Here is a 13,226-nt window from a genome sequence, read left to right as displayed (position 1 = left end):
TAGAAAAGAATTTTGTAGGTTTTTACAAGATCTATAAGGCTATTAATATTAAATTCTTTTAAAATCCTCATTCACAAAAAGAGGTGACATTGAAAGGGTTGGTAAAGGTGGTTTTTGCATGTTATTACAAGTTTTCATTGTCAATAGCTCACTCAATTTTTGCCGTAGAAAATATTTTTGCAAATCAAGTTCTTGAGAATTAGATAAGCTACCTTTTCATATTTAAATATTTTTTCGTATCTCTGAGGCTAATCTTTCTATTCTGAAGAAAAGGGTATTTTTACCAAACTACAAAAACTCTTTATTCGCTTTTAACTCACTTTAGTGATGTTTAAACATTAGTTTTTAAACTAATTATTCTAAGCCGATCCAACTTTTAGAACCCATTAATAATACATAAATAAAGAAGACCAAATCAGGTCAATGACTAATTTTAATTAGGGTGGTGATTAGGGGGATGTGTCCGATTACTTTTTGCTGAAAAAAAAAGGGACTGACATACTTTTCATTATAACTCACTTAATTTTTGAGCTAGAGCCTTTTCTTTTATTTCTGGAGATAGATATTTTAAACCACTTTAAATTAGTTTGAACAAGTTATCCTCCATAGTTTTCCCGTCTTTTGACTTTGAAACTACAATATTTAGCATTTGGCGAAGAAGAGCTAACATAATAAAGTATAGCTCAATTACTATTGGTCTTAAAGAAAATAAAAAAAAAATGGTTTTGTTTATTTTTTCAAAAGGTATATTTTTGTTAGGTAAAGTTGTTTTGATAAAACGAAAACTGTTTGAGTTATTAGCAGAAAACTGATTAAAAACATTGATTTTTTCGATATAAAACTAACACTTTCGATAGCGAATAAATCGAAAACTATTAATTTTATCAAAAAAATGTATAGAACGTGTTTTGCTTATAATGAATGTTTTTACCAACATTTGCGGTCAAAATATAATAAAAAATTTCCACCCCCGAGATGGGGTGGCAACCACCCCCATGGTAAAAGCGCCGTTTAGCATCATATAGATTTTGATCCTTGGACTATTCACTACTTATTCTCAAATTTTCAAGCAAATCGATCCATTCTGTAAAAATTGCGAGGTTTTGTCCTATTTTAAGCTTTATTACTAGGATAGGCTATTGATTATGTTCAAAATAAGAGAGCTAAAAGGAATTACAACGTTAACGGGGTTGTCAATGAACCTCTAAATATGAAAAAACCGTGGAGTGCTACCATTTAAAGAGGTGCATTTTTGAGAAAGGGGTGAATTAGTCCTTAGGGACAGGGTGAATTAGGGTAAGTTCTATGCACTTTTCTATATTGCTTCTATACAGGGTGTCCCGAAAAGAATGATCATAAATTATACCACACATTCTGGGGTCAAAAATAGTTCGATTGAACCTAACTTACCTTAGTACAAATATGCTCACAAAAAAAGTTACAGCCCTTTGAAGTTACAAAATGGAAATCGATTTTTTTCAATATATCGAAAACTATTAGAGATTTTTTATTGAAAATTGACATGTTTAATTCTTATGTCAGGAACATCTTAAAACAAAATTATAGTGAAATTTGTCCACCCCATAAAAAATTTATGGGGATTTTGTTCCCTTAAACCCCCCCAAACTTTTGTGTACGTTCCAATTAATTAATTATTGTGGTACCATTAGTTAAACACAACGTTTTTAAAACTTTTTTGCCTCTTAGTATTTTTTCGATAAGCCAGTTTTTATTGAGATGCGGCTTCTTTTTCAATATATTTTTTCAATATATTTACGTAAAAATTTTATGGGGGTTTTGTTCCTTTAAACCCCCCTAATGTTTGTGTACGTTCCAATTAAACTATTATTGTGGTACCATTAGTTAAACACAGTGTTTTTAAAACTTTTGTCTCTTAGTCTTTTGTTCATAAGTCACCTTTTATCGAGATGTAGCTTCTTTTTCAAAATATACCTAAAAATGTAAATTATAAATAAATTTTCAGATTATTAACAGTTCTCTATAACCGTACTTAACCATATACAAATATGTGGTGGATTCGACAAATATTCAAAATATCTCGATAAACACTGGCTTATCGAAAAAGTACTAAGAGGCAAAAAAGTTTTAAAAATAATGTGTTTAACTAATAGTGCCACAATAATAATTTAATTGGAACGTACACAAAAGTTTGGGGGGGTTTAAGGGAACAAAACCCCCATAAAATTTGTATGGGGTGCACAAATTTTACTTAATTTTTTTTTTAAGATATTGCTGTCGTAAAAATGCCACATATCAATTTTCAATAAAAAATCTCTGAGAGTTTTCGATATATGAAAAAAAATCGATTTTCATTTTGTAACTTCAAAGGGCTGTAACTTTTTTTGTGTGCACTATTGTATATAGGTAAGTGAGGTTCAATCAACCTATTTTTGACCCCATAATCTGTGGTATAATTTATGACCAATCTTTTCGGGACACCCTGTATAATTGTTCTATACTGAACAAAATGCTTCTACTGATCTGTTGTACCCTATCGTTTTGCCTATGTTTCTGCACATTATCAGAGAACAAGGACCACAGAGAAGCGACACGCCTTTGATCCTTCGTGAGCACGCCGCCAATGACCTTCAAAGCAACCTGAACAACCATCGTACCAATAGTCAGTGGGCATGTCACACAATATAAATTCGTAAATAAAATTAAGCATTTATGTTTACTTTCAATAAATAGAAAATATTGCACCGAAAAAAAAAAGTTGCGTGCCGGGCCGACTTTTGTTGGCATTCTTTATAATAATGGAATCATTTTTTATTTACAAAAGGTTGCAAATATATCGCACAATGCAAAGTAATCGTGAAAATCATATTGATTGGAACCATAAATGAAAATACCTTTTTGTTTATCCTGATTTTGGCATTGAAAGACCAATAATAAAATATACCTATTTCCTACGGTAGGTGTGACATTCACTGATTGTTTTTGGCTTGGGCTGATACAAGATATAATTTGTTCGTCGGGGTATTTCCTAATAAATTATATTTTTTAATATGGGTTATCGAAAAATAACACAGCCATTGTAACTTCCACGGAAATGTCACAAACTCTGAAAGTTCCAATTCTCTTTGGGTGACAAATGTTCGTGATCGTTAACAAAAAACTTTATGTTGAAATCGAATGTCAATATTGTTATTGTCTTGGAAACCTATACCTTCTCTGATATATCTTTGGAGCAAAAGTATGAAGACATTTTACATTTAATGCTCTTCATGTTTCATAATTTGACAATGTTTCTTTAAGCGGAATTTTATCTCTGTAAATATTTTAAATTGGCTCTAAGCAGTACAAATATTGCCAAACGTCAAGAACCTAAAGCTTGTCACGCACTGAAAGCTATACTATAATATACGGTGATGAGTGCGCTTAATACCCGAAAAAATAACGCAAAAGACGGAAAACATAATACGTTGTGAAATAAAACACAAGACTACAATATAATATCGATGTATCCACCTTTGTACCTTTGCATCCACAAAAGACATGTTAAACTACAAAACCGTCTACTTTCTTTTTTCTAAAGATATCAGGTAAATTCAAAAAACAAACTATTCAGAAAACAACACTACAATACGATTCCGATGTATACTCCGATCCATATATATAGGTAACCTTTGTTATTTATATTTAAATAATTAAAAGTTGGCAGACAATTTTTGTATACTGCACTGCAAAAGGTAGATAAGTATTTAGTTTTTTCATAATTGAATGTAAGTTTGTTTATTTGCAACCGTGTTTTTGCAATTTTGAACTCTTGTTCTGCTATAATTTTAAGATTTTCTCAATTATCGGCCCAATTACGCGTCCAACAATTTTTGTTTGAATCGTATTTTGTTTTTGTCGTTTAAATCAGAAATTCTCGTGTATAGAACTCTTTATATATTTTTATTTCGTAAAAATAGGATATCTTGGAGTGCGATAACACACGAAAAACATCTGTTGAATTTTTGACCTGGCTGACCCTTCGTAGACTTGCGTCTGACACCAAATTTAATATTTTTAATTTTAAATATCCCTTGCTTGGCAGAGCGAAGTTTAGTTTTTTATGCATTACGTAGGGGTAATTAAATTCAAGAAAATGAATCACTTTCGTCATGATTTATTATCAATAATATTTAATCAAGTCAAATTAAGACTATTAGATACGTGATAACTAATACTTATGTAAAAATTACAAAGCAATAACGATTACCTGTTATTATTCTTAGGAAATCTAAATAAACTTATTTCTCTTCCTGTTGCAAATGAACATCCGTGAAACACATACGAGTAACCAGACATTTTAACTATTATAATTATATAAATGCTCAAACAAACTTTGTTAAGTCGAGTATTTACCATACACGCCTACGGACTATCGTAAAACAACCAGGAGGGACAGAATTAGCATGTTGGTGATACTTAAAGCAACCAGGTTCGCGCATGCGTCTTCAAAAACGGTACACGTTTTTAGTGCGGTTGTGTCGTTTCTCTGTGGTCCTTGTTCTCTGACATTATCTACCAGTATTCGTACTTCGCTAGCCTTATCCTTTGCTTCCTTGTTGTCTAAGGGTAAGATGTTCTTCTCGTGTTTCTGTGGTTCTGTCGTTTAGCCATTTAGCCAAACAGTCGTGTTGTTTATCTAGATATTTTTTATTAATTAGTATGGAATCCGGTTATACTTAGATATTATTATCCTGATTAAACCATACGGTTCTCACTCTCGCTCTCTGTCTTTCTAAGGAGAAAACTGAGTGGGGTTCTTTCCGTGTTATTGAGCCCGTTTTATCTTTCAAAAATTTTCGGATCTGGACATTGTTATTATTATTATCTGTTATTATGTGCTCTATAGTCTTATAAAACTATAATATAGAATGTGTAATGTAGAATGTTATATTAGAATTTTACAGTTGCGGGAAAATAATAATACAAAATAATACAAAAACAACATGTCTATATAGTCCTCTACTCTATAATTCTAATTAATTTTTAGTCATATCATTCTTTAATAGTAACTTTTCGTGTTGTTTAATTTATAGTACAGTATTTATAGTATAGTATACTATAGTATAGTAGTACGTAGTACCAAAAAATTAGAATTTCTGCTGTTATATTGTTTCCAAGTAGCTTATTAGATGTAACATTAATATGTACCTTTGTCGTAAAAAATAGTTAGATAAAAAGTTAGTTAAAAATAAAATTGATTAGTGTTGAGTAGTGTTCCCCTGATATTTTCATTTCGAATGATATATAGATTAGATATACAGGGAGGGCCAAACAAAATAATCCACCTTGATGTTTGGCAGCAGTTATTAGATTTTAAGGAAATGACGAAACAGGTCGATTTTTGTTTGATGTTAGCAAACTATAGACGTTACGTTACTTTTTTAATAGGTGTTGTACGGTATGTGGCAAAATAAACAGTACTGAAATTCGTATGCCTCCTATTTGTATGTGTCGTGTGCCAAAACGTGGTTTCAGAATGTCGTTATAACCTACGATAATATTAGGTGCTTCAGAATGATTCTCAGTTTGGCAGAAAAAATTTTTTTGGCGGAGTAGTATTTTCGGTCATACGGAAAAGGTCACGAAAACGGTCCAAACTTAAAATCAACAATAGTTTCAGCAGGACGGGACAACCTGTCGCACTGCCAGGGAGTCTCTTCGAATACTGCGTTTTCATTTTGGTATTTGCCACTCACCATAACTAATGCCACCAGATGCGTACATATGGGTAATGCTGAAGGAGTCAGACAAATTCACCATGCGCCATTTCGGAATTCCGGACTAGAATTAAAGATGTTTTAATGCCAGAGGCAGTAGCGAATCTAGAAATTTTCCTTGGAAGGGGAAATTTGCGTTTGGGGGAACTTCCAATGAAAAACCAACTAAAAGACATAAAAAAGATAAACCCAGATTACATAAAAGACATATATTACATAAAGACATTATATGCATTAAGTTCCCTTAATATTCCTAACTAGCGTGTTTATTGGGTAGAATTTGTCTTTCTCTGGTTTCGGTTTCATATTAGCTAATATATTTTTATGTTTGAACAATTTTTTTCTTTAATTTTGGGACTTGTTAGGGGGGGATTTGCTCATTTTTGCCCCCCGTAGATCCGCTACTGACTAAAGAGTTTGTACTGGTGGAGTACTGGCTAAGAATAATGTTTGCAAGGCTATATCACGTGTACTAGATATATAAATAATGATAAACATTTCAATATTCATTTCAGTACTGTTTATTTTGCGGCATACTGTACTTCAAATGGTGAATGGAAAAAAAATGGTGAACGATCGATATCTCTGAATACTCCATCTCAATGCCTTTCTAATGATGTGCCGCACCTGGTATCCCTATTTAAAAATAAGGGGTTGCGGAAGTGGAAGGGAGGAGGTTGACAAATGACAGATGTATGTATCGTAAAAATGTGTCACCCTTAGAATAAAAATCGACCTGTTTCGCCATTTCCTTAAAATCTAATAATTACTGCCCAATATCGAGGTGGCAAACCTCGTCTCTTCAAAGCAAAATCTGAAAAGACAAATAACAAACGTAAACTCTGAAGCAATGCCCGAAGTAAGCCTATTTGCAGGAAACGTGTCAAGGGAATAGCTCTAGCACAATACACTGAACTGCAGAGATTGCGGTGGGCAGGGCACGTGGTTCGCATGCATGAGAATAGAATCCCCAAAGGATTGCTGAATGCAAGAATGCAGGGAAGAAGACCCTGTTGGAAGACCTAAAAAGGGATGGGAGAACGAAGTCGATGAGGATGCCAGGAACTTCCTGGGAACGCGTTCATGGAAAAGAACAGCGGTAAATCGAAATGATTGGAGAAGCTTGTTGAAGGAGGCCAATGCTCGATTTGGGCTGTAGTGCCATTGGATGGATGGATGGATGTCAAGGGAATGGAATACTGCTAACAGAATACACAAAATAGGGGACAATACAGATCTGAAAAATTATTATTATCAGATCGGTTAGCGATGTGTGTCCGTTGAATGGGCTCTGGAATATTTGGAAACTGACTCTAATTTTTATTGAAAAATCATCTTCAGCGATGAGGTTCATTTTTTTAAGAAATCATAACAGACACACTTAAACATTTTTTGTTCTAGGAATAATAAGCGGACTAGTGGACGAGTTAAGAAAACAGCAAATTTTAAATACACACACCCTTACTAAAATACCATTAAAAGACGAGAGAGGAAAGACAAAGAGAAAAAGATGTAGATCCTGTTCAGCCAAGAACATTAGAAAAGTTAGTATTTACGAGTGCGTCCAATGCGAAGAAAAACCCGGTTTGTGTATAGGATCCTGTTTCTATGAGTACCATAGACATAAATAATTGTATAATTATGATCATAATAATATCAAATTATCAGAAATGACGTATTTATTTTTAGCGAGTTATCCTTTTACCTTCCAATTTAATAATTTTAATCTTTGATTGTCAAAGAAAGGGCCCCATTCGTAAAGGTATCCGTACTAGTCCAATCAACAGCCATTTTCTAGTGGAATTTGGAGAATCAAGGTCGATTTTCTTGAAAATATGGATTTAGGTAGTATTTATAACCTTTGTCAAAATCTACCCTATGCCGAAGCAGGCTTCTGTCCTGGGAGTTAAAACAACCCCATCTAGGGAATGAAATTTTTTTCAATTAAAACAACTATTGACGTCGATAGACTGACCAATTATGAGTAAATTTTGTTTTATAAATTTTGTTTGCAAAGTTGATACTTTCAAAATTGCAAAATTCACGATTTATAACCGTTTTTCATGAATAACTTTAAAAAATTTAATTTTATAGAAAATATCATTAAGAACAAAATTGTAGCTAATTAAAAACAAAGAGATTCGCGTTGGAAAGACCTATATAAACCCAATAACGACTGATATGAGTTATTGCTCTTTAAAGGATGGTTATTTTCGAAGAACCTCGAAATGGAGAACCTGCAACCTTAATCTCAAATAACTCAATTGTGGTGCAATTTTTTGGGAAAACTTAAGAGACATCTTTTAAAGATCATTTAAAGCCCTTTCAAATGAGCTCTGATAAAAGTTTTTTTCCATCAGAACTCACTGACTTATGACGAAAATAAAGTCGCTCCCTGCTTTTTTTAATGTAACAATTAAACGCTTGTCATTACAATCCTAATTGAAATGAATAGCTTCCCACTTGAAATTAACTTTGTTAAGGTATAATTGATAGGTACACTTCGCGTCATATAAAACTGGTACACTTTTTTTCCCAATGTAAACCTGTGTTCAGGCTGACAATTATTGTTCGTGAATCACTTCGTTGTTGCCATCACAGACAACGGAATTGCACTAAATCTAAATACAAAAAAATAACGTTTAAAATGTATATTTCGAATTGTAATACATATATTTAAATTCCACACTTATTCACTGTAAAAGTTATTCATTTTGTATTTATTTCAAATTTAATTTTTAATTTTTCCAGTTTGTTTTATTTATTCTACACAATTAATGCAGTTTTGTCCCACAATTTACGCGAAACCAATCACACGTCTCGATTTGACATTAAACATAATAATTTAAAGTCATGTCAAGATTTAGTTTAGATAGGTTTGTTCTAGCATCAGTTTCAAACGGTTTGAAACCATCAGCGAATAGTTGACCTGCGCGAGTAGAGGGGATATCACTGGTGACTGTATTATGTTCTCTCACTGACCAACTGTTTGCTGACGGTTTCTGACTGGTCTGACTGTTTGCTAGAACAAACCTAATATCTATCCATATCTATCATTATTTTTGAATTGAAATATTTTCATAAATTATAATAAAACACGAATCAATGTATGAATACGTAATTGAGATGACGGAAAATTACAATTGTTTTAGTTTTTAGTATATTAAAAAATGCGGTCTGTCGCACAGCCCCGTTTTTACCTAGTTTGATATAATATTTTCGTTGAACTGGCAACGTTGCCCTAGAAATTAGAATGACACTTGTGACAAGATCAACTTACACAACTTGAAAAACACGATTTTCGGTTATAAGAGTTGTACCAGTTTTTTTGACGCGAAGTGTACGATTCATGTAATTTGACCGGTTTGGAATGCTTATTTTTGAAAAAATGCTTAATTAAAGGAAAAATGACATTTTTATGTTTTTTTTAAGTGCTTTGCTCTTAAATAAGCATAAAAGTATTCATAATATAAAAAAATATTTCAAATATTAATTATAGGATTTTTTTACTGAAAATTTTGATTTTTTTTTGTTTTTGTGAAAAATAATTTTAGGTTTATTTAAGAAAAATGCACTTTTTAAAAATTATAAAAATGTCATTTTCGATTTAATCAACTATTTTTCTAAACTAACCATTACAAACCAGTCAAATCACATGTATCGTATGAATTATACCTAAATAAAGTTAATTTCAAATGGAAAGTTATTTATTTCACTAGGATTGTAATGACGGGGGCGATAGTTTAATTCTTATATTTCAAACCAAATCAGGGAGCGACTTTATTTTTGTCATAAGTCAGTCAGTTCTTATGCAAAAAGCTTTTATTAGAGCTAATTTGAATCGTTTTTTAATGAATTTTAAAAGATGTCTCTTAAGTTTTCCCAAAAAATTGCAACACATTCGTGTTATTTGAGATTGAAGGTTCTCCATTTCGAGGTTCTTCGAAAATAACCATCCTTTAAAAATCAATAACTCAGTAGTTATTGGGCTTACATAACTCTTTCCGATGCGAATGTGTTTGTTTTTTTATTAGTTACAATTTTGTTTTTATTGATTTTTTCTATAAAATCAAAATTTTTCAAGTTATTCTTGAAAAACGGTTATAAAACGTGAGTTTTTTTAATGAAAAATGCATAGTTTCAATCGCTAATAACTTGGAGAGTATCAACTTTGCAAAAAACTTTATGGAAAAAAATTTACTCAGAATTGATCAATCGATCGATTTCCATAGCTATTTTGATTGAAAAAATTTTCCTCACCTAGATGCAGTTGTTTTTAGCCCCAGGGCAAAAGCCTGGTTCGGCATAGGGTAGATTTTGAAGAAGGGGGTCAACCGAGCTTAAATCCAAATTTTCATTGAAATCGGTGTTGATTCTCAAAATTCCACGGTTTTACAATTTTTTACCACTGATGACTGGTCTATACGTCTTATGGTTGGTCGCGAGCCAAGTACGGCGCGTCATAAAATTCCTGAGAATTTATTCTGCAGGTTTTGACTTGTCCGTTAGTGGGCTTGTGACGAGCCATTCAAATACTAACAATATGACAAATTGAAGAGTCTTAAATACAGAATCCACCACTTTAATAAAATTAAAATGGTAAATAGTTATTTAAATCTGAGATTTTTGTAGCGTTTTACATGTCTGCTCTAATGGGATCAAGGAAAGACTATCTACTAAGATACTGGGGGGTCGAAATGGGGCTAGTAGAAGGAACAGACACATAAAGCTTCATGCATACGGCAGCTCATTTTTTGTGCGTTGGCAGGTCGTTGGTTCGTTGGGAGGGGTAGGAGGGTTTAAAGAAGACTAAGTTGAAGCGTTTTTCCAACCACTACCTGTATTTTTAAGAGGGTTTAATGAAGTAATGAAATAACCAAATAAGCAAAGGATACTTACACAGACTTGAGGACCTTCCTACTATTTAAAGAAATTTGGACGCCGTTTGAAAAATCCTCAAATTCACGTATCGAGTACTTACTGGACATATTCTATACTTTTGGGAACCAAATTGGGGGACATTCATCTTAGATTCCTCGTTGGGTCAAACTGGGCTACTTATTTACCATTATTGGCTTCTATGCCATATCATTTTCTTCTATTCTAAAACTGAATTCGCTTGTATTAGATATCTGGTTAATAATTTTCCAAAACATAGGTTACAGAAATAAAAATGTGTACATTTTATAATGTTTATTTAAACCTTTATACCTTATTATTTTTACTTTGAGAATAAACATATTCTCAAACAAGAAGTGAATAATAAAAACAAATATATGATTTTACAATTCTTAACCTTATTTTTAGCAGTGTACCAAAACAAAAATTTGACTTATGGCTGTCAAAAGTCACTGCCATTCCATTTACTTTACAATAAAATCCATGTTGAAAACAAACTATTTAAATATGTAAAACCTTTACCAAATTAATATCCACTTGTGAATTGTTTAAAATAAACATTATTCATACCTTCATTTTTAAAACAAAAATCCATTCGTCACTTCGCACATAACCAAAATTTTCCATTCTAGACGGAGCTGGGAGGGAAGACATTAAATTTTGACCAAACAAGAAACAGTTGATACCAAATAATATCATCTGGGCGTACTTCAATACGGGAATTCTTACAGGAAACATGAACAAATCCATAAATCATCATAAAAAACTGGAGAAGCTTGGAACCATAGAATCGCACACTACTTTACCGGCATAGGCATAACTACGACACAATAATTCTGTTTCACAAGAATATATCCACGTAAAATGCTGTGAAACTATTGTAATAATATTCCTTGACAAGTTACAAATCCTTTAGTTCTTCTACCATAAGAAGAAAACCATTTTAAAGCCGGCAAAGTGCGTTTCTTTGTGAGTCTGTTGAGTTCTACTAAAAAGATATGTTCAACCTTCGAACACACTTTTAGAACTAAAACTATTCTTTTCAGCGGCGTACCTAACCTTCCGAAAATTCTACTCGCGCGTCGAGCCGAAGCATTTCTCGACCGAGATATTAACCAATCGCCAACAACAACTCAACGGTCTTTCAAAATTCAGACCAATAATATCAAACGATGCTTCGCGCTCAAACTAAGGGAAAAATACCAAACCTTTTCGAGGATTCATTCTAGAATAATGAATGTTTACTTACACAAATAAACAGGAAATTTCTTAACTTTTTTCAATGTTGTGAAATACTGATATACCTCCAACAGGAACGGCTTAGGAAATTTTAATGATATATAAACTCACAAAATAAATTAGAAAAATAAATATTTTTTCTTGGGATAAGATTAAAATTAATGAATTTTTTAACAAAACATTGTAGCGGGAAATTGTGATGCTACATTTTTCGTGTTTAAAGTTCTTTCTGGTACGTCCTTAATCTGCGACTTATACTTACAATTTATAAGACCGCAGACGATGAATATAGAAAACGAAAAGAACTCCTTGCAATCACATTCCGTTTTCATTCGTCTAGCAAAAGGACAGAAAGAAACTTTCTAGTACTCAAATCTGAGTAAAGATAGAAACGTAAAAGATGCTTTTGCTTGTTTGCGATTCAGAGGGATGCACAATCTCTGGACAGCTGTTTCCACCATTTCAAGCTTCATCATCAGCGTACTAGAAAGTTTCTTTCTGTCCTTTTCCTAGACGAATGAAAACGGAATGTGATTGCAAGGAGTCCTTTTCGTTTTCTATATTCATCGTCTGCGGTCTTATAAATTGTTTATTTATTTAGCGTATGGCTTAGTATATCACAGAATATATTTAGATTTATGCATTATACAATGCATCACAAACATATGTCCAATTTTTTTATATATTCGATTGACCCTTCGGTTGCCATTACAAAGTCTATAGGGTCGCCTGTGTATGCTCTGCGTGGGCAGTCCTGAACAATGTGACTGATCGTCTGTCTTGCAGCGCCGCAGTCACAAGAAGGCGAGGGGAGTTTACCCCATCTGTGGAGGGAGTCGGCGCATCTTCCACAGTTTGTTCGAATTCGATTAAGGGCTGCCCAAATCTTACGGGGACGTTCAAATTCGCCAGGTTTCCCTATGATGTCCGGTAGACTATGGTAATGCGGATCTGTCCTACTTTCCCAATCTTCTCTCCATCGGGTATTTAAATCAAAGTTGGATTGCTGCAGCGCTTGAGCAGATTGTAGAGGTGGTAACCTGGATAGGAGACGGTTTCCAAGAATATCGGGGATGTCGTTGTGGACTAGAAGCTGGCGACTGTCCATTATTTTGTTATATTCTTTAACCAATGCATGTTCGCGGCGTAGGTTGGGTGGTGCTATATTACTAAGGGTAGGTAGCCACATTGTAGGGGTGGGCTTAATTGTGCCTGTTATCATACGCATAGTACGGTTTAGTTGGGTGTCGACCAGGTGGGTATGCCTGCTATTTAGCCACACTGGAGCACAGTATTCTGCCACCGGATATATCAGGCCAAGAGCAGAGGATCTTAATGTTGATGCTGTGG

At 33.2% G+C, this 13,226-nt stretch overlaps 1 protein-coding gene across 2 annotated transcripts in view; it reads left to right on the top strand.

Moving 5' to 3' along the window:
• LOC114336038 (longitudinals lacking protein, isoforms H/M/V) overlaps positions 1 to 13,226 on the top strand; it is a 630,205-nt gene that overhangs the window by 613,819 nt on the left and 3,160 nt on the right. The window contains exon 5 of one of the 2 annotated variants that reach the window (XM_050646593.1): positions 7,140 to 7,409. The exons of the other annotated variant lie outside the window; for it this stretch is intronic. Coding sequence (XP_050502550.1) covers positions 7,140 to 7,369 — 230 coding nt within the window. The 3' untranslated portion in view covers positions 7,370 to 7,409. Of the gene's footprint in view, positions 1 to 7,139; positions 7,410 to 13,226 lie in introns of those variants that run through there. 2 annotated transcript variants of the gene reach the window in all.

The sequence above is a fragment of the Diabrotica virgifera genome, chromosome 3, assembly GCF_917563875.1.
Source record: "Diabrotica virgifera virgifera chromosome 3, PGI_DIABVI_V3a".
NCBI lineage: Eukaryota > Metazoa > Arthropoda > Insecta > Coleoptera > Chrysomelidae > Diabrotica > Diabrotica virgifera.
The sequence above is the reverse complement of the archived record's forward strand: the minus strand, read 5'-3'. Positions and strand labels throughout refer to the sequence as shown.